The sequence below is a fragment of the Aquarana catesbeiana genome, linkage group LG08, assembly GCF_042186555.1.
Source record: "Aquarana catesbeiana isolate 2022-GZ linkage group LG08, ASM4218655v1, whole genome shotgun sequence".
In the NCBI taxonomy this organism is placed as follows: Eukaryota; Metazoa; Chordata; class Amphibia; order Anura; family Ranidae; genus Aquarana; species Aquarana catesbeiana.
Window position 1 is genome coordinate 13,692,323 of NC_133331.1, and position 21,110 is coordinate 13,713,432.

The window sequence follows — 21,110 nt, forward strand, 5'->3', positions numbered from 1 at the left end:
GATCCGAGTAATAATATCCAATCCTCGACTCAGAAAGCGCCGCGGAAGAATTGGGAGTGATTACCGATTCCTGGAAATTAGAGTCTTTGTTATTTTCCTCGGTCAGGACGGGTTTCGCAGTCAGCTGAAAGAATATATTTTCGGTATATACTTACAAATTGCTTCGCCTTCTGGAGTGGATTTAAGTACGGATAATTTATTTTGCGCCTGTAAACCTGTAAATTATACCAATTTCAATTTTCCCTCACTGTGCTCAGAAGTGGGTCTTAATTTGCACCTTCAGGAGATATGGTATGAAGTCTGCAGGATGAGGTTTTATATATATATATATATATATATATATATATATATATATATATATATTTCTGGATGGAAGTATAAGAAAATGTGCCTTCCTATGTGAACTTCGGGTGTCAGTCTTCTGCAACCTATAATGTGAAATGCGGAAAGGAGGGGACCCCCCGTATTTATCTGTGTTGGGGGCTTCTTAGGTCTTCACATTGTTAAAAAAAAAAGCAAAACCTTTGTCAGGAAAAGGTGTACAGTACATTTGCTGAAGGAATTTAACCACTTCAATACCGACACTTTCCCCCTTCCTGCTCAGGCCAATGTTCAGCTGTCACTTTTTAAATGACAATTGCGCGGTCATGCTACACTGTACACAAACTAAGTTTTTTATCATTTTGCTCCCACAAATAGAGCTTTCTTTTGGTGGTATTTGATCACCTCTGCAAGTTTTTATTTTTTGCTAATAAAAGAAGACCAAGAAATTTTTTTTTTTTAAGTTTTTCTTTGTTTTTGTTATAAAATTTTGTAAATAAGTTTTTCTCCTTCACTGATGGGCACTGATAAGCTGCACTGATAAGGCGGCACCGATGAGGTGGCACCAATGAGATGGCACTAATGACGTGGCACTGATGGGCACTGATAGGCAGCATTGATAGGTGGCACTAATATGTGGCACTGATGGGCATTGATAGGCAGCACTGATGGGCACTCATAGGTGGCACTGGTGGGCACTGATAAGGCGGCACCGATGAGGTGGCACCAATTAGATGGCACTGATGGGCACTGATAGGCAGCACTGATGGGCACTGATAGGCAGCACTGATAGGTGGCACTGATATGCGACACTGATGGGCATTGATAGGCAGCACTGATGGGCACTCATAGGTGGCACTGATAGACACTGATGTTCACTGATAAGGCAGCACCGATGAGGTGGCACCAATGAGATGGCACTGATGGGCACTGATAGGCAGCACTGATGGGCACTGATAGGCAGCACTGATATGCGGCACTGATGGGCATTGATAGACAGCACGGATGGGCACTCATAGGTGGCATTGGTGGGCACTGATGGGCACTGATAAGGCAGCACCGATGAAGTGGCACGAATGAGATGGTACTGATGAGGTGGCACTGATGGGCACTGATAGGCGGCACTGATGGGCACTAATAGGCAGCACTGATGGGCATTAATAGGTGGCACTGATGGGCACTCATAGGTGACACTGGTGGGCACTGATGGGCACTGATAGGCGACACTGATGAGCACTGAAAGGCTGCACTGATGGGTACTTATGGGTGGCACTGATAGACGGCACTGATGGACACTGATAGGCAGAACTGATGGGCACTGAAAGGCGGCAACTGATGGTCATTGATGGGCATTGATGGCTGGCACTGGCTTTCACTGATCACTGGTGGCACTGGCACTGGTAGGAATTTTTGACTGGCACTGATTGGCATTTCTCTGCTGGTCTAGGGTGGCATACCTGGTGGTCCAGTGTGGTGGCCATTCCTAGTGGTCCTGGCAGCATCCTGGTGGCTCTGGGTGGGCATCCAAGGGGGGATGCACTGATAATCAATCAGCACAAACCCCCCTGTCAGGAGAGCAGCCGATCGGCTCTCCTCTACTCACGTCTGTCAGAAGCGAGTGAGGAAAAGCCGATCAACAGCTCTTCCTGTTTACATCGTGATCAGCCGTGATTGGACACGGCTGATCATGTGGTAAAGAGTCTTCGTCAGACTGACACACCGCAACAACGATGGCCGCGATGGTCGCCCCCGGCGGATTGATATCCTGAGAACATCATATGACATCCGGTCAGGATATCGCAACCACTTTGCTGACATCATTTTGCTATCTGGCAGGCGGCAAGTGGTTAAAAAAAAGGTAAAAGGGAGAAAAATTTACTTTTAGGTTGCCACACACAGGGCTTCTTTTCAGTGGGAACGCGCGGGGGGGGGGGGGGGGGGGGGGCGCCATTCTGGCACCTCCAGCACTGAATGTATGTAATGGTAAGGGGTGCTGGGGGGGTGATGGAGGGTCTACTGATGCTGGCTGCTGCTGGGGGATCTATTGTTGCTGGCTGGGATCTATTTTGTGACACGATCTATTGTTGCTGGTGGGGGGATCTTGTTACTTTTAGAATGTTCTCCTGACCTTTGGGCTTGTATGCACTCTTATTGGACAGTGTTTCTTTCACGCTATTTTGCGACAATGCTCCCTGGCTTGCAGGGTATACTATGTTAGATTTATTTCCCAGATCCTGTGTAGCCAAACATTGGCACAATACTCATTACTAAATGTACACTCCTGATATGTTGGGGGGGCTCATATGTGGTCCTGATGTTCCGGCGGATCCAAACACCTCATCTCCAGGGGAGACTTGCATGGCAACTCTTGCACACCAGTATCACTCAGGTTGAACCCTCAATGTTATGTAAGTTTGTGGATTAGACCATCTAAATATTTTTTTGTACATAACTTTCCCACTACATGGGTTCTTATTTAGACCATTTTATACTTTTTTACAGACACTCTAGTATCCGCTCCCGATGAGTCGGATTATTGACGAAACGCGCTGAGCTTCAAAGGATGCAGTTTCCATTTTTACAATTGGCCATACTGACACCTTATTTCTGCGCAACATGGTTTTAAATTCATCATACTCGTGTATTTTTGTATCTTTGCTCCCATGTTATGTTACCAACGTTCTATACTATGGTCCTATTTATGTGCTATTTTCCAAGTTCAGTTTACTTGATGTTCATGTTATTTTGCATGCCTTGAGCATTTACCCTTCATGTACCTTGTTGTACATCCTTTTTAACCCTTGTCAATAAATGGATATACTTTTACATTGTGTTATAGCCTGCCTCACTCAAAGTCCCATACTTTTATTTTTCTGCATCCAGATTAGGGATGGGGGTGCACTCCCCCTTGTGCACCTCATTTAAAGTCCAAGTATATGTAGATATACATTCCCCCTTTCCTTGTCAGTTTTATAACAGAAAGTAGAAAATATTGTTTTTCCAAAATTCAAAATTGCGCCCGCTCGTGGAATGGCGACACCCTTAAAAATCTCCATAGGCGATGTTTAAAAAAATTCTACAGGTTGCGTGTTTTGAGTTACAGAGGAGGTCTAGGGCTAGAATTATTGCTCTCACTCTACCGATCGCGGCGGATACCTCACATGTGTGGTTTGAACACCATTTTCACATGCGGGCGCTACTCATGTATGCGTTCGCTTCTGCACGCAAGCTCCGCGGGACGGGGCGCATTTAAAAATGTTTTTTTCTTATTTATTTTACCTTTTATTTTTTATTTTTACACTGTTCTTTTAAAAAAAATTGTGTCACTTTTGTAAACATCCCTTGTAATAGAAAAAAAAAGCATGACAGGGCCTCTTAAATATGACATGTGGGGTCAAAAAGACCTCAGATCTCATATTTACACTAAAATGCAATAAAAAAAAAAAAAAAAAATTGTAATTTGATAAAAAAAAAAAAAAAAAAAAAAGGCCCTTTAAGAGCTATGGGCGGAAGTGCCGTTTTGACGTCGCGTCCGCCCTGCAATGGTATGGAGACGGGTGGGGGTCATCTTCCCCTCACTCGTCTCCATGCCCAGCAGGAAGAAGGGTCCGATCGCCTCCGCCGCTACCGATGGCTCTGGTAAGTGGCGGAGGGGGCACCGGAGAGCAGCGGGAGGGGGGGGGGGCGATAATAGTGATCTCACGGCGAATCCGCCGCAGAGACCACTATTATCGGAAACCAGACCACCCACCGAAGAAGAGGATGTCGGGGTTATGGTAGCTAGCTGCTGCCAAAACAAAGATATCCCTCTTCAAAGTTAGGACGTATATCGGCGTGCGGCGGTCCGGAAGTGGTTAAAAACTGCAGCGGTGATCAAATACCACCAAAAGAAAGCTCTATTTATTTGAAAAAAAGGATAAAAATTTTATTTGGGTACAGTGTTGCATGACCGCGCAATTGTCAGTTAAAGTAACGCGGCACCGAATAGCAAAAAATGACCTGGTCATGAAGGGGGGTAAAATCTTCTGGAGGGAGCTGAAGTGGTTAAGGAAGACTTCTGCTACAAAAATCATTAAACCTGAAGTGTCATGATAAATCCCTTTCAATATTCGAAAAGAAAAGAGAACATTTCCTTTATCTTAATTCTACATGTTTTCCTTTCCATAGAGCCCCCCCCCCCCCCCCCCACATCGTACAATGGTTTTGCATAAGAAAGAACTCCGCACTGTAAATCAGTAAAGAAAAAAAAGAAGAGGAGGAGGAGGACCAGCAACGATTCTTCTAATACATCTCCAGGCAAAGAATCCTCTGTGATCTTTGTTTACTGAAATCAGCGAACTGTAATTGGACGCGTTTCGCTCGTCTATATAACCGCTTCATTTCCAGGAACAATTTTTGAGGGTGAATTTAACCAGTAAAAAAAAAAAAAAGCAAACGATCGCTCAATCCCAGAAGTTATTAAAAACGGAACAGACCGCCGAGCCGCTTTGTGACGGCTTATTGCGATAACTAGGACATCATAATTCCGGATTTCGCCATAGCTGCACAGATGTAAATCAAAAACGCGTACCTGTACAAGATTGAAATAACCCCTCCCCGACACCTAACATGGATTTGATGCTTTGTTTTACCATGGATAATACAAGATAGACACCAAATGCCATCCCATAATATATGTGCATATCATTAAAGCCAGGATCTGTTTTATTAAAAGTCCGGAATTATCTGCTACAAAGGAAATAAAAACGGCTACAGTGCAACATCTGATCACACAAGTAGCAGGAATATTAACACAATGCTACATTATGACATCACTGAGCAGATTTGTTACAAATATATCATGACAAATCCAATAAACTGCTGTTGCAGTAAGACATGTGTGATTAAGCACTTGCTCCCCCCCCCCCCCGAAGGTTTTACCCCCCCCCCCCCCTTCATGACCATGCCATATTTTGCTATTCAGCACTGCGCTACTTTAACAGCTTCACCCCCGGAAGATTTTACCCCCCTCCCTGACCAGAGCACTTTTTGCGATTCGGCATTGCGTCGCTTTAACTGACAATTGCGCGGTCGTGCGACGTTGCACCAAAAAAAAAAAAAAACTGACGTCCTTTTTTTCCCCACAAATGGAGCTTTCTTTTGGTGGTATTTGATCACCTCTGCGGTTTTTATTTTTTGTTGTGCTATAAACAAAAAAAGAGCGACAATTTTGAAAAAAAAAAAACACAATATTTTTTTATTTTTTGCTATAATAAATATCCCCCACAAAAAAAAAAAAAAATAATAATAATAATATATATATATATATATATATATATATATATATATATATATATATATAAATTTTTTAGGGTGATATGTATTCTTCTACATATTTTTGGTAAAAAAAAAAAAAAAAAAAAATCGCAATAAGCATATATATTAATTGGTTTGCGCAAAAGCGTCTACAAAATAGGGGATAGTTTTATGGCATTTTTATTATTAGTAATGGCGGCGATCTGCGATTTTTATCGTGACTGCGACATTATGGCGGACACATCGGACACTTTTGACACTGATTTGGGACCATTGTCATTTATACAGCGATAAGTGCTATAAAAATGCACTGATTACTGTGTAAATGACACTTACTGGGAAGAGGTTAAACACTAGGGGGCGATCAAGGGGTTACGTGTGTCCTAGGGAGTGATTCTAACTGTGGGGGGGATGGGCTACCACTGACATGACAGCGATCACTGCTCCCGATGAGTGATCCCTGTCATGTCACTAGGCAGAACGGGGAAATGCCTTGTTTACATAGGTATCTCCCCGTTCTGCGGCTGACAGAATAGCGGGCCCCCGGCGGACATCTAATCCACAGGACCAGCGGGCACGGTCACGCTGTATGTGGCAGGCGCGCCCGCTAGCCCCGCTAATTAATACATTTGCCCGTATATCGCCGTGTAGCGGTCGGCAAGTGGTTAACTGGTAATTGGGCGGTCATGCAACACTGTACCCAAATGACATTTAAATCTTTTTTTTTTTTTCACACAAATAGATCTTTCTTTTGTGTTCAATCTAAATGTATTCAATTTATTTTTAACACATAGAATCTAAGTACAAAGGTGGCATATACAGTATTTCACAAAAGTTAGTACACCCCTCACATTTTTGTAAATCTTTTCATGTGACAACACTGAAGAAATGACACTTTGCTACAATGTAAAGTAGTGAGTGTACAGCTTGTATAACAGTGTAAATTTGCTGTCCCCTCAAAATAACTCAACACACAGCCATTAATGTCTAAACCGCTGGCAACAAAAGTGAGTACACCCCTAAGTGAAAATGTCCAAATTGGGCCCAATTAGCCATTTTCCCTCCCCGGTGTCATGTGACTTGTTAGTGTTACAAGGTCTCAGGTGTGAATGGGGAGCAGGTGTGTTAAATTTGGTGTTATCTCCCTCACTCTTTCATACTGGTCACTGGAAGATCAACATGGCACCTCGTGGCAAAGAACTCTCTGAGGATCTGAAAAAAAGAATTGTTGCTCTACATAAAGATGGCCTAGGCTATAAGAAGATTGCCAAGACCCTTAAACTGAGCTGCAGCACGGTGGCCAAGACCATACAACGGTATAACAGGACAGGGTCCACTCAGAACAGGCCTCGTCATGGTTGACCAAAGAAGTTGAGGTCACGTGCTCAGCGTCATATCCAGAGGTTGTCTTTGGGAAATAGACGTATGAGTGCTGCCAGCATTGATGCAGAGGTTGTAGGGGTGGGGGGTCAGCCTGTCAGTGCTCAGACCATACGCCGCACACTGCATCAAATTGGTTTGCATGGCTGTTGTCCCAGAAGGAAGCCTCTTCTAAAGATGATGCACAAGAAAGCCCTCAAAAAGTTTGCTGAAGACAAGCAGACTAAGGACAAGGATTTATGGAACCATGTCCTGTGGTCTGATGAGACCAAGATAAACTTATTTAGTTCAGATGGTGACAAGCGTGTGTGACGGCAACCAGGTGAGGAGGACAAAGACAAGTGTGTCTTGTCTACAGTCAAGCATGGTGGTGGGGGTGTCATGGTCTGGGGCTGCATGAGTGCTGCCGGCACTGGGGGGCTACAGATCATTGAGGGAACCATGAATACCAACATGTACTGTGATATACTGAAGCAGAGCATGATCCCCTCCCTTCAGAGACTGGGCCGCAGGGCAGTATTCCAACATGATAATGACCCCAAACACACCTCCAAGATGACCACTGCCTTGCTAAAGAAGCTGAGGGTAAAGGTGATGGACTGGCCAAGCATGTCTCCAGACCTAAACCCTATTGAGCATCTGTGGGACATCCTCAAACGGAAGGTGGAGGAGCGCAAGGTCTCTAACATCCACCAGCTCTGTGATGTCGTCATGGGGGAGGGAAAGAGGACTCCAGTGGCAACCTGTGAAGCTCTGGTGAACTCCATGCCCAAGAGGGTTAAGGCAGTGCTGGAAAATAATGGTGGCCACACAACATATTGACACTTTGGGCTCAAGGTCTCTAACATCCACCAGCTCTGTGATGTCGTAACTCAAAACAAGTAACCAGTAAAAAATGTTAAACTGTCGCCTTTGGAGATTTTTAAGTATTGCAGTTTGTTGCTATTCCACGAGCATGTACAATTTTAAAGCGTGACATGTTAGGTATCTATTTACTCGGCGTAACATCATCTTTTATATTTGACAAAAAAATGGGTTATCTATGGTGTTTTTTCACATTAAAATTCATTCAAATTTATTTTTTCGAAAAAAGTTTGAAAGACCACTGCACAAATACTGTGTGACTTAAAAAATTGCTAATAATGCTATTTTATTCTCTAGGGTCTCTGCTAATTATATATATATATATATATATATATATATATATATATATATATATATATATATATATATACACAGTGGGATCGGAAAGTATTCAGACCCCCTTAAATTTTTCACTCTTTGTTATATTGCAGCCATTTGCTAAAACCATTTAAGTTCATTTTTTCCTCATTAATGTACACACAGCACCCCATATTGTACACACAACACCCCATATTGTACACACAGCCCCCCATATTGTACACACAGCACCCCATATTGTACACACAGCCCCCCATATTGTACACACAGCTCCCCATATTGTACACACAACACCCCATATTGTACACACAGCCCCCCATATTGTACACACAGCACCCCATATTGTACACACAGCACCCCATATTGTACACACAGCACCTCATATTGTACACACAGCACCCCATATTGACAGAAAAACACAGAATTGTTGACATTTTTGCAGATTTATTAAAAAAGAAAAACTGAAATATCACATGGTCCTAAGTATTCAGACCCTTTGCTCAGTATTTAGTAGAAGCCCCTTTTGATCTAATACAGCCATGAGTCTTTTTGGGAAAGATACAACACGTTTTTCACACCTGGATTTGGGGATCCTCTGCCATTCCTCCTTGCAGATCCTCTCTAGTTCTGTCAGGTTGGATGGTAAATGTTGGTGGACGGCCATTTTTAGGTCTCTCCAGAGATGCTCAATTGGGTTTAAGTCAGGGCTCTGGCTGGGCCATTCAAGAACAGTCACCGAGTTGTTGTGAAGCCACTCCTTCGTTATTTTAGCTGTGTGCTTAGGGTCATTGTCTTGTTGGAAGGAAAACCTTTGGCCCGGTCTGAGGTCAAGTCCAGGATATCCCTGTACTTGGCCGCATTCATCTTTCCCTCAATTGCAACCAGTCGTCCTGTCCCTGCAGCTGAAAAACACCCCCACAGCATGATGCTGCCACCACCATGCTTCACTGTTGGGACTGTATTGGACAGGTGATGAGCAGTGCCTGGTTATCTCCACACATACCGCTTAGAATTAAGGCCAGAAAGTTCTATCTTGGTCTCATCAGACCAGAGAATCTTATTTCTCACCATCTTGGAGTCCTTCAGGTGTTTTTTTAGCAAACTCCATGCGGGCTTTTATGTGTCTTGCACTGAGGAGAGGCTTTCGTCGGGCCACTCTGCCATAAAGCCCCGACTGGTGGAGGGCTGCAGTGATGGTTGACTTTCTACAACTTTCTCCCATCTCCCGACTGCATCTCCGGAGCTCAGCAACAGTGATCTTTGGGTTCTTCTTTACCTCTCTCACCAAGGCTCTTCTCCCCCAGTTTGGCCGGAGGCCACTGTGCTCTTAGGAACCTTAAGTGCAGCAGAAATTTTTTTGTAACCTTGGCCAGATCTGTGCCTTGCCACAATTCTGTCTCTGAGCTCTTCAGGCAGTTCCTTTGACCTCATGATTCTCATTTGCTCTGACATGCACTGTGAGCTGTAAGGTCTTATATAGACAGGTGTGTGGCTTTCCCAATCAAGTCCAATCAGTATAATCAAACACAGCTGGACTCAAATGAAGGTGTAGAACCATCTCAAGGATGATCAGAAGAAATGGACAGCACCTGAGTTAAATATATGAGTGTCACAGCAAAGGGTCTGAATACTTAGGACCATGTGATATTTCAGTTTTTCTTTTTTAATAAATCTGCAAAAATATCAACAATTCTGTGTTTTCTGTCAATATGGGGTGCTGTGTGTACATTAATGAGGAAAAAAATGAACTTAAATGATTTTAGCAAATGGCTGCAATATAACAAAGAGGGAAAAATTTAAGGGGGTCTGAATACTTTCCGTCCCCACTATATATATATAGATATATAAATAGTGTTTGGGGTTTATAAGTAATTTTCTAGCAAAAAATACTGATTTAAACTTGCAAACAAAAAGTCCCAGAAAAGGCCTGGTCTTCAAGTGGTTAGAAAACAAAAAACAAAAAAAAAAACCCAAAAAAACATGTAATATCATTTTAAGCAGCACATAAAAAATCTACAATACACAAAAAACAGACACAGAGCGTGATTCACAATGCAGAGAGATGTTTGTATTTCGCGTCGTTCTACAGTGCAAGTTACAGGGCATTGTGTCGGTGCATTTGTGTGGCATATACAATGAATGGCACTGCAACACATCGCAGTGTTCCCAATGTATCACCAGTAGGGATGAGCCGAACACCCCCCGGTTCGGTTCGCACCAGAACCTGCGAACGGACCGAAAGTTCGCATGAACGTTAGAACCCCATTGACGTCTATGGGACTCGAACGTTCGAAATCAAAAGTGCTCATTTTAAAGGCTAATTTGCATGGTATTGTCCTAAAAAGGGTTTGGGGACCCGGGTCCTACCCCAGGGGACATGTATCAATGCAAAAAAAACTTTTAAAAACGGCCGTTTTTTCGGGAGCAGTGATTTTAATGATGCTTAAAGTAAAAAAAAAAAAGTGAAATATTCCTTTAAATATCGTACCTGGGGGGTGTCTATAGTATGCCTGTAAAGTGACGCGTGTTTCCCATGTTTAGAACAGTCCCTGCACCAAATGTCATTTTTAAAGGAAAAAATCTCATTTAAAACTGCTTGCGGGTTTAATGTCATGTCGGGTCATGGCAATATGGATGAAAATCAGTGAGACAAACGGCATGGGTACCCCCCAGTCCATTACCAGGCCCTTTGGGTCTTGTATGGATATTAAGGGGAACCCCGCACCCAAATTAAAATAAGGAAAGGTGTGGGGCCACCAGGCCCTATATACTCTGAACAGCAGTATACAGGCGGTGCAAACAAGACAGGGACTGTAGGTTTGTTGTTAAGTAGAATCTGTTTGTAATTTTGAACATTTTTAACGTGTTTAGCTCCAGCCAAAAAATCTTTTCTAAGCTTTTTGGAAAACATAGGGAAGGGTTATCACCCCTGTGACATTTGTTTTGCTGTCTTTCCTCCTCTTCAGAAGATTTCACCTCACTTTTTTGTCCCAATGAAAAATGTTTTTTGAAAATTTGGGTTTTTTTGTGGAACAAGGATTGGAAAGCATCAGTGGAAAGGAGAAATTGTTTTCCCATATTAACTCTTACAGGAGAGAATTTCCCTTCCTAGGGGTAGATTTCATCTCACTTCCTGTTGTCTCCTTCCGTTTGCAAGTAGGAGTCGTTTGTAAGTTAGATGTTTGAAAGTAGGGTCCTGCCCTATATACTCAGCAGAAATTTGGGCCTTAGGTGTTGCTGTGGCCACAACACTGTAAGCCCTCACAGGGCCCTGCTGTGAAATATTAGATCAAGAATTGTAATTACATGCCCCTGTTGAACAGGAGCTGAAAAATTAGGCCTTAGGCACTGGTGCTGGTGCCACAACACTGCAACCCCTCACAGACACTCTAGTTGGAACGCAGGAACGAGCCCTGCTGCAAAGTATTGCTTCAAAAATTGTAATTACACGCCCCTGTTAGACAGGGGCAGAAAAATTGGGCCTTAGGCACTGGTGCTGGTGCCACAACACTGCAACCCCTCACAGACACTCTAGTTGGAACGCAGGAACGAGCCCTGCTGCAAAGTATTGCATCAAAAATTGTAATTACACGCCCCTGTTAGACAGGGGCAGAAAAATTGGGCCCTAGGCACTGGTGCTGGTGCCACAACACTGCAACCCCTCACAGACACTCTAGTTGGAATGCAGGAACGAGCCCTGCTGCAAAGTATTACATCAAAAATTGTAATTACACGCCCCTGTTAAACAGGGGCTGAAAAATTGTGCCTTAGGCACTGGTGGTGGCGCCCAGAACCAAAAATGTTCTTACAAGCTATCAGCGTGATGATTGAGGAGGAAGAGGATAATTACTCAGGGATAGTCACTCAGCATCAGCATAGGCAGTCTTTGAAGGGATCTGAGATTTCAAAAAAAATTATTCGGTTACATCAGCATCAGGTGCTTGGTAGCTGGTGGTGATCCAAGACTCATTCATTTTTATGAAGGTCAGCCGATCGACCGAGTCGGTGGACAGACGCACCCTGTGATCGGTTACCACGCCTCCAGCAGCACTGAATGTGCGTTCCGAAAGAACGCTGGATGCAGGACAGGCCAGTAGCTCAATTGCATACTGTGCAAGCTCTGGCCAGTGATCCATCCTCAAGACCCAGTAACCCAGAGGATTTTCGGTGGGAAAGGTGTCCAAGTCTGATCTTGCCCCTAGGTATTCCTGCACCATGTAAAACAGACGCTGGCGATGGTTGCTGGAACCGATCATACCTTGGGGCTGCGGACCAAAAAATTGTCTGAACGCATCGGTCAGACGGCCACCTTCTCCACTGCTCCTTCTTTGACTGACCGAAGCCTCAGCAACACGTTGTCCAGAAACAGGAGTTTGTAACCTCCCAGTCTCTGGGAACGCGTTGCACAGACCTTTCTGCAAGGCCTCCCGAAGATGTTTCATCCTCTGCTCCCTCTGCGATGGCAAGATAAGGTCCGCAACCTTACCCTTGTAACGTGGATCAAGGAGGGTTGCCAGCCAGTATTGGTCCTTCTCCTTGATACCACGAATACGAGGATCCTTACGCAGGCTTTGCAGGATCAGGGAGGCCATGCAGCGTAGGTTTGCTGAGGCATTCGGTCCGGAGTCCTCTGGGTCACTAAGAACGACATGGTCCGCAGCCACCTCCTCCCAGCCACGTACAAGTCCATGTGTTTCTTGGGACTGATCCCTTAAAGACTGCTGCTGATGCTGAGTGCCAGGCTCCACCTCCATACTGACACAATCTTCCTCCTCCTCCTCTTCCTCCTCGTCCTCTTCCTGTGTGATCGGCGGGCACGCAGGAACACTGTCTGGATAAAGGGGGCCTTGAGAGCTAAGGAAGTCCTCCTCTTCCTGCCTCTGTTCTGCCTCAAGTGCCCTGTCCATTATTCCACGCAGCGTGTGCTCCAACAGGTGGACAAGGGGGACAGTGTCACTGATGCATGCACTGTCAGTGCTCACCATCCTCGTGGCCTCCTCGAATGGTGACAGGACAGTGCATGCATCCCTGATCATGGCCCACTGGCGTGGGGAAAAAAAACCAAGCTCCCCTGACCCTGTCCTGGTGCCATAGTCGCACAGGTACTCATTGATGGCCCTCTGCTGCGTGTGCAGCCGCTGCAGCATGGCCAACGTTGAGTTCCACCTGGTGGGCATGTCACAGATTAGGCGGTTCTTGGGCAGGTTAAACTCCTTTTGGAGGTCCGTCAGCCGAGCACTGGCATTATATGACCGGCGGAAATGCACACAGACTTTCCTGGCCTGCCTCAGGACATCCTGTAAGCCCGGGTACCTGCCCAAGAACCGCTGCACCACCAAGTTAAGGACGTGAGCCAAACAGGGCACATGGGTCATTTGTCCCTGTCGGAGGGCAGAGAGGAGGTTGGTGCCATTGTCGCAAACCACCATTCCTGCCTTAAGTTGGCGTGGCGTCAACCACCTCTGAACCTGCCCCTGCAGAGCTGACAGAACCTCTGCCCCAGTGTGGCTCCTGTCCCCCAAGCACACCAGCTCAAGCACCGCATGGCATCTTTTGGCCTGCGTACTTGCGTAGCCCCTCGAACGCCTACGGAGCACCGCTGGTTCCGAGGAAGAGGCCATGGAGGAAGAAGAAGAGGAGGGGGTGGAGGAGAGAGGTGTGTCACAATCAGCATTTTGGAGGCGTGGTGGCGGAACAACCTCCAACACTACTGCACCTTGTCCTGCATCCTTCCCAGCTGCCAGCAGAGTCACCCAATGCGCCGTGAAACTTAGGTAACGTCCCTGTCCATGCCTGCTGGACCATGAGTCAGCGGTAATATGCACCTTACCGCTGACCGCCCTGTCCAGCGAGGCATGGACATTGCCTTCCACATGCCGGTAGAGAGCCGGAATCGCCTTCCGTGAGAAAAAGTGGCGTTTGGGTACCTGCCACTGAGGAACCGCACATTCCACAAACTCACGGAAGGGGGCAGAGTCTACCAACTGAAAAGGCAGCAGTTGAAGTGCTAGCAATTTTGCCAAGCTAGCATTCAACCGCTGGGCATGTGGATGGCTGGGAGCAAACTTCTTTCGGCGGTGCAGCAGCTGGGGCAGGGAAATTTGCCTGGTACAATCTGACGTCGGTGTACCAAAAGCAGATTGCCCACAAGTACTTGGCTGTGACACACCTAATTCTACACCTTCATTCCTCTCACTGCAGGTCTCAGAGAGGACTGAAGGTCTAGTGGGGTTGGAAATCTCAGCTGATGAGGAGCAAGGAGAGATCCTCTTTGTTCTTTGGTGTGGGTCTTTTAGATACGCTTGCCAACGAACTGCATGGCAGGTCAACATATGTCTGGTCAAGCATGTGGTACCCAAGCGGGAGATGTTTTGGCCACGCGAGATACGCTTGAGACATATGTTGCAAATAGCAGCGGTGCGATCTGATGCACTCGTCTCAAAAAAGGCCCACACCAAAGAACTTTTTGAATAACGCGCAGAGACTGCAGCGCCCTGCACATGTGGAGCTTTGGGGTGTGATGCAGTCAATGTGCTGCCCTTAGGCTGGCCCCTGGAGGGCATCCTGCCTCGTTGGTGATGTGCCGCCGCCTCCTCCTCCTCCTCCTCCTCCTCCTCCTCCTCCTCTCTCCTATCAGGCACCCACGTTGAGTCAGTGACCTCATCATCCCCTCCCTCCTCATCACTGGAGCAAACCTGGCAGTATGCTGCAGCAGGGGGAGCATGACTGCCAGATTGCTGTCCTTCTTGGGCACCCCCTCTGTCCGTGCTCATGTTACTGCCTTCATCGAGCTCAGTATCGTCATCAGAGCCTTCCAAACGCTGGGCATCCTCCTGGAGCATGTACCCAACACTGTGGTCAAACAGTTCGAGGGAATCCTCATGAGGACATGGTGGAGCTAGGGAAGGAGTCACTGATGACATTGAGCTGAGGGAAGAGGCCGCTGCTTTGCCAGACAAAGCACCCTGGGCATGGGTGAGAGAGGATGAGGAGGATGAGGACGGCTTGGTCATCCACTCGACCAAGTCTTCCGCATGTTGCGGCTCAACACGGCCAGCTGCCGAAAAAAAGGCCAAGCGTGTCCCATGGCCACGTGCTGATGAGGATGCACCGTCTCCACGACCAGCACTAGACACAGAGCCTGCTTGCCCTCTCTTATTGGCTTGTGACTGTCTGCCTCTCCTTCTTGGCCTTCCAGACATACTAATGGCCTGTAGCTGCACTAAGCTGGGATAGAACATCTGTAATTTTCTTCAAGTAGCTTTATATACTGTAACCAGACAAGCCTGCCTGTCAGTAGGAAGATAACAGGAACGGATCTAGCTGAACACTGTGAGCAGGACGCACTGTACTAAATGTAAATAGTCTAGCTGCCTGACCGTGGTACTAATAGGATCAAATAGAACACCTGTAATTTTCTTCAGGTAGCTTTATATACTGTAACCAGACAAGCCTGCCTGTCAGTAGGAAGATAACAGGAACGGATCTAGCTGAACACTGTGAGCAGGACGCACTGTACTAAATGTAAATAGTCTAGCTGCCTGACCGTGGTACTAATAGGATCAAAAAGAACACCTGTAATTTTCTTCAGGTAGCTTTATATACTGTAACCAGACAAGCCTGCCTGTCAGTAGGAATTTAACAGGAATGGATCTAGCTGAACACTGTGAGCAGGACGCACTGCACTAAATGTAAATAGTCTAGAAGATAACAGGAACGGATCTAGCTGAACACTGTGAGCAGGACGCACTGCACTAAATGTAAATAGTCTAGAAGATAACAGGAACGGATCTAGCTGAACACTGTGAGCAGGACGCACTGCACTAAATGTAAATAGCAGGAACGGATCTAGCTGAACACTGTGAGCAGGACGCACTGCACTAAATGTAAATAACAGGAACGGATCTAGCTAAACACTGTGAGCAGGACGCACTGCACTAAATGTAAATAGCAGGAACGGATCTAGCTGAACACTGTGAGCAGGACGCACTGCACTAAATGAAAATTGCAGGAACGGATCTAGCTGAACACTGTGAGCAGGACGCACTGCACTAAATGTAAATAGCAGGAACGGATCTAGCTGAACACTGTGAGCAGGACGCACTGCACTAAATGTAAATAGTCTAGAAGATAACAGGAACGGATCTAGCTGAACACTGTGAGCAGGACGCACTGCACTAAATGTAAATAGCAGGAACGGATCTAGCTGAACACTGTGAGCAGGACGCACTGCATCAAATGTAAATAGTCTAGATAGAAGATAACAGGAACGGATCTAGCTAAACTGAATACAGTGTATATATATATATGCAACACCTGGGATGCATATATATACACAATACACTGTAAGTGCAGCTAACTGACTGACTGTTCTGCCTAATCTATCTAACTCAAATCAAATGACACTGTCTCTCTCTCTCTCTATCTCTCAGCACACCGGAACACACACTACACAGGGCCGCCGTGCAGGCGGCCTTATATAGTGTGGGGTGTGTACTAAATCCCCTGAGCCATAATTGGCCAAAGCCACCCTGGCTTTGGCCAATTACAGCTCTCTCTACTGACGGCGCTGTGATTGGCCAAGCATGCGGGTCATAGTGCATGCTTGGCCAATCATCAGCCAGCAATGCACTGCGATGCCGCAGTGAATTATGGGCCGTGACGCGCCACACGAATTTAGCGCAAACGGCCCATAACGTTCGCAATTCGGCGAACGATCGAACAGCCGATGTTCGAGTCGAACATGGGTTCGACTCGAACACGAAGCTCATCCCTAATCACCAGTAGCGGTTTAGAGCACATTCACACAGCGGCTGCTGGTCTGCAATGTGAAGGGAGCGATGCTGTTGCGTCATAAATGACGTATCATGCAGTTTACTTTTTTTTCTATACTGAAATGTCACAAAGTAACATTTCATTCATCTTTATTCATCACAGCGGGTTGCGATGCGGTATACTGCGTCACAACGTCATGTGCATGGCCTACTATTTTTCAGTGCACACCGCTGCCCTGCAGCCACATAAACTTAATGGCTAAGTTCACCTTTTTTTTTTTCTAAATTCCAGCTCCCCCTATGTACCAATATACCAATACTGTACCTCTGTTTCAGAAAAATAAAAACTTTCTTTTGGTTTTTAGAATATAAAAAAATAAAATAAAATACATTGTATCCTCTGGACACATTTGTATATGCATTTTTGTAAGTACAGCTGTATAACCTTTGTAGTACAGTCTACCTTAGGCATAGATCCCAACTGTCCCTGATTTCGAGGGACTGTCCCTGATTTGGAGCAATACTTCATATTCCCATCCCACACATTCCTGGATGAGCTCACGAGTGTGGGTGCTGCAGCAACAACCAGCTGGATGCTGGTTCAAGTCACAATGAAGATATTTGCCAGCACACCATGGAACGACGTAGATAGTGTCCAAACGTGTAATTTATTGCATGATCACAACACAAGGAGTGTGCAACATTTCTGAGTCACGCAGGACCCCTTCGTCAGGCATGTGGGGGCATCCATCACCAACTCCATCAATGAGTCTTCCCTCCTCACCTCCATAAATGAGCCTTCCCTACCCACCTTAATCAATGAGCCTCCCCCCCCCCCAAATCAATGATCGTCCCCCCAACTCCATCAATGAGCCTTCCCTCCTCACCTCCATCAATGAGCCTTCCCTCCCCACCTCCATCAATGAGCCTTCCCTCCCCCACCTCGATCAATGATCCTCCCCCCAACTCCATCAATAAACCCTCCCTCCTCACCTCCATCAATGAGCCTTCCCTACCCACCTCAATCAATGAGCCTTCCCGCCCCCACCTCGATCAATGATCCTCCCCCCAACTCCATCAATAAACCCTCCCTCCTCACCTCCATCAATGAGCCTTCCCTACCCACCTTAATCAATGAGCCTTCTCTCCCCACCTCCATCAATGAGCCTTCCCTCCCCACCTCCATCAATGATCCTCCCCCCAACTCCATCAATGAGCCCTCCCTCCTCACCTCCATCAATGAGCCTTCCCTACCCACCTTAATCAATGAGCCTTCCCTCCCCACCTCCATCAATGAGCCTTCCCGCCCCCACCTCCATCAATGATCCTCCCCCCAACTCCATCAATGAGCCCTCCCTCCTCACCTCCATCAATGAGCCTTCCCTCCTCACCTCCATCAATGAGCCTTCCCTCCTCACCTCCATCAATGAGCCTTCCCTCCTCACCTCGATCAATGATCCTCCCCCCAACTCCATCAATGAGCCCTCCCACCCCTTCTCCCTCAATGAGTCTCCCCTCCCCAACTCCATCAATGAGCCTTCCCTCCCCACCTCCATCAATGAGCCTTGGCTTCCCATGATCCTGTAATGGGTTCTCCTTCCTTGTACTACTTTTGGTCAGTCCTGATCACTGCCGACTGGTAACATCCCACAAGAGCTGCAGGTTTGGAGTTGCTCTGACCCAGTCATCTAGACATAACAATTTGGTCCTTGTCAAAATTCCTCAAATCCTTTACACTTTTTTTCTGCTTTCAAAACATCAACATTTAGGGACAACATGTTCACTTGCTGCCTTATATATCCCACCCACTTCCAGATGTCATTGTAATGAGATAATCAATGTTATTCGCTTTACCAGGTCAGAGTGTTATGGCTGATCTGTGTAAACCTTTGTAGGCCAAGATTAGAAATGTAAGTTTATTTTGCAACATCGACATGTCAATAAACAGTATTTTTGGTAAAGGCGGATATACTTCATGAATTCTTTCTTACCCGGAATCGAACTTTCCCGTTTGTGCTGGTCTGTAGGAACAGGCGGTGAGGTCCATTCCAGTTTCCATACACAATATCCACCTTTCCATCCCGATTGAAGTCAGCTAATGCAACCCCACGGCCGTGCTGATAGGTGTCATCCACCCCTGAGAGGAAACAGAATTCAGACACAAAGGATGTCACACCATATTTTCACTTAACACAAAATAGCAGGGAAAAGAAGTTTTTTTTTTTTTTTTTACAAATCCTGCAGTTTTAGTAAATTAATTTCATGGTGTGTCAGAGTTGCTGTAAGAAACAGGATTATAGAAAACGAATAAAAAAAAAAAAATGGAAAGAACCGGAGATTTTAGCAGTAGCACACACAGCATCATCTTGCTGATCTCATACTTTATTTTCAGACTGGCTAGAAACAAACGAGACTCAAAAGTATTCATATCATCGACCAGCCCCTTGAGAACGTCTTCTGGGACAAAACATGCTGGGGTGGAGCCTGTGCTGACATCATCATGCTTAATGTGATTATCTCTCTTTGTTGCTAAATAAAATGTAAAAACAGTTTTACACTATGGAGCTTTTTATTTGCATGTAAATCCATCGCCAGTCTCGACGCCCACCGGACCCGAAGAAGAAGAGAATAAAAACACTCCACCTCCTGGGGGGCCTGCCGCCGACTGCCCGCTCTGCGTTTTGAGAATTCTTATATAGGCAAGGGGCGTGGCCACCCGTTTACGTCACCTGATGGCACCGCCCCTTGTGACGTCACATCAGAAGGGGCATGTGGCCTGGTATGGTTTAGGAGGGGGGAGCTCACTCGCCCCCCCCCTTTTCCTGACCAGCCAGGCTGCATGCTCGGATAAGGGTCTGGTATGGATTTTGGGGGGGAACCTACGCAATTTAAAAAAAAAAAAATTTGCTGTGGGGTTCCCCTAAAATCCATACCAGACCCTACACTGTTTTTTTAAAATGTTTCTATTTCCGGCATTCTCTTCTTTACACTCAGTGGGGAAGCCCACTGACATTATCGTTAAGGATGAGGGTGTCCCGCTGCTTAACAACCAGCTATTTCTTCACACAGAATTCGGATCGGTCAATCGTTTTTCGATCAATCCAAATTCCAATCATTCTGAAAAGTTGGAATTCCTTAGGAAACGAATAAACAAATTTTAACGGATTTCAACAAAATTTGTTACCATTCGTTACTATTTCATTGAGAGATTCGTATACATCCCAATCTCCAAATAACCAAACAAATCATCTGAATTTGTATTCGGACCGAAACGAGTTGCACATGTCTAATAATAGGTTCATATTTCTCAGCCGGGATGAGCTCAGGTGCGCTGGGTGATGAGCTCATGCCTAATCCCCGGTACAGAGGAACCTTGGTTAATGAGTAACGCGGTTAACGAGCGTTTTGAAAGACGAGCAACTTTTAAAAAAAAATTCTGACTCGGTTTGCGAGTGTTGTTTCGCAAAACGAGCAGAATTCAAGCTAATGGGGTGTGCAGTACCTCATTTGGCCAGAGGGGCGCCGGTGACACTCGGAACGGTTCGGAGCCGTTCGGAAATACTCTGAATCACTCGAAAACACTCGGAAATACTGCAAGCCTTTCCGAGGCTTTCCGAGTTCAGCCGAGCTGTTCCCATATATTTCCGAGGCTCTCCAGCTCCCTCCCCCACCTCTGGCCACATGCGGTATTGCATGCAATAGAAGTCAATGTGGAACAAATTATCTTCGTTTCCAATGACTTCTATGGGGAAACTCGCTTTGATATGCGAGTGCTTTGGATTACAAGCATTCTCCTGGAACGGATTACGCTCGTAATCCAAGGTTCCACTGTACTGAACAACTCAGACAACCCAATAAAAAGAAAAACAAAAAAACCTACATTGCGAACTCAAGGAACCCCAAGAAGTTACAAAATTTCCATAAATTAAATAGCGCTAAAGTGAGCAATCACCGATTAGTTATTAGGTCGTTGGAAGGGTGGAACGTCCCCAACAGGTTTCTGTCTGCCATTAAATATAACAAAAATCTGAAGAGAACATTTATAAATTCTGCGGGGTTGATAGAAATAAAAAGCTGACGTTTCCAGATAAACACAAGCGTATGAGAAGTAAAATATTCCGCCCACGTTGTTTCAAAATAAGTTTTCGGAGGATAGAG

At 45.8% G+C, this 21,110-nt stretch overlaps 1 protein-coding gene across 4 annotated transcripts in view; it reads right to left on the reverse strand.

The window, feature by feature from the left end:
• CRTAC1 (cartilage acidic protein 1) overlaps nt 1-21,110 on the reverse strand; it is a 951,030-nt gene that overhangs the window by 206,653 nt on the left and 723,267 nt on the right. For all 4 annotated transcript variants that reach the window (XR_012235617.1, XM_073595539.1, XM_073595541.1 and 1 more), the window contains exon 7: nt 18,944-19,089. Coding sequence is in view for 3 of the 4 variants with exons in the window: in XM_073595539.1 (XP_073451640.1) it covers nt 18,944-19,089 (146 nt within the window). In the remaining variant the exon portion in view is untranslated. The remainder of the gene's footprint in view (nt 1-18,943; nt 19,090-21,110) is intronic.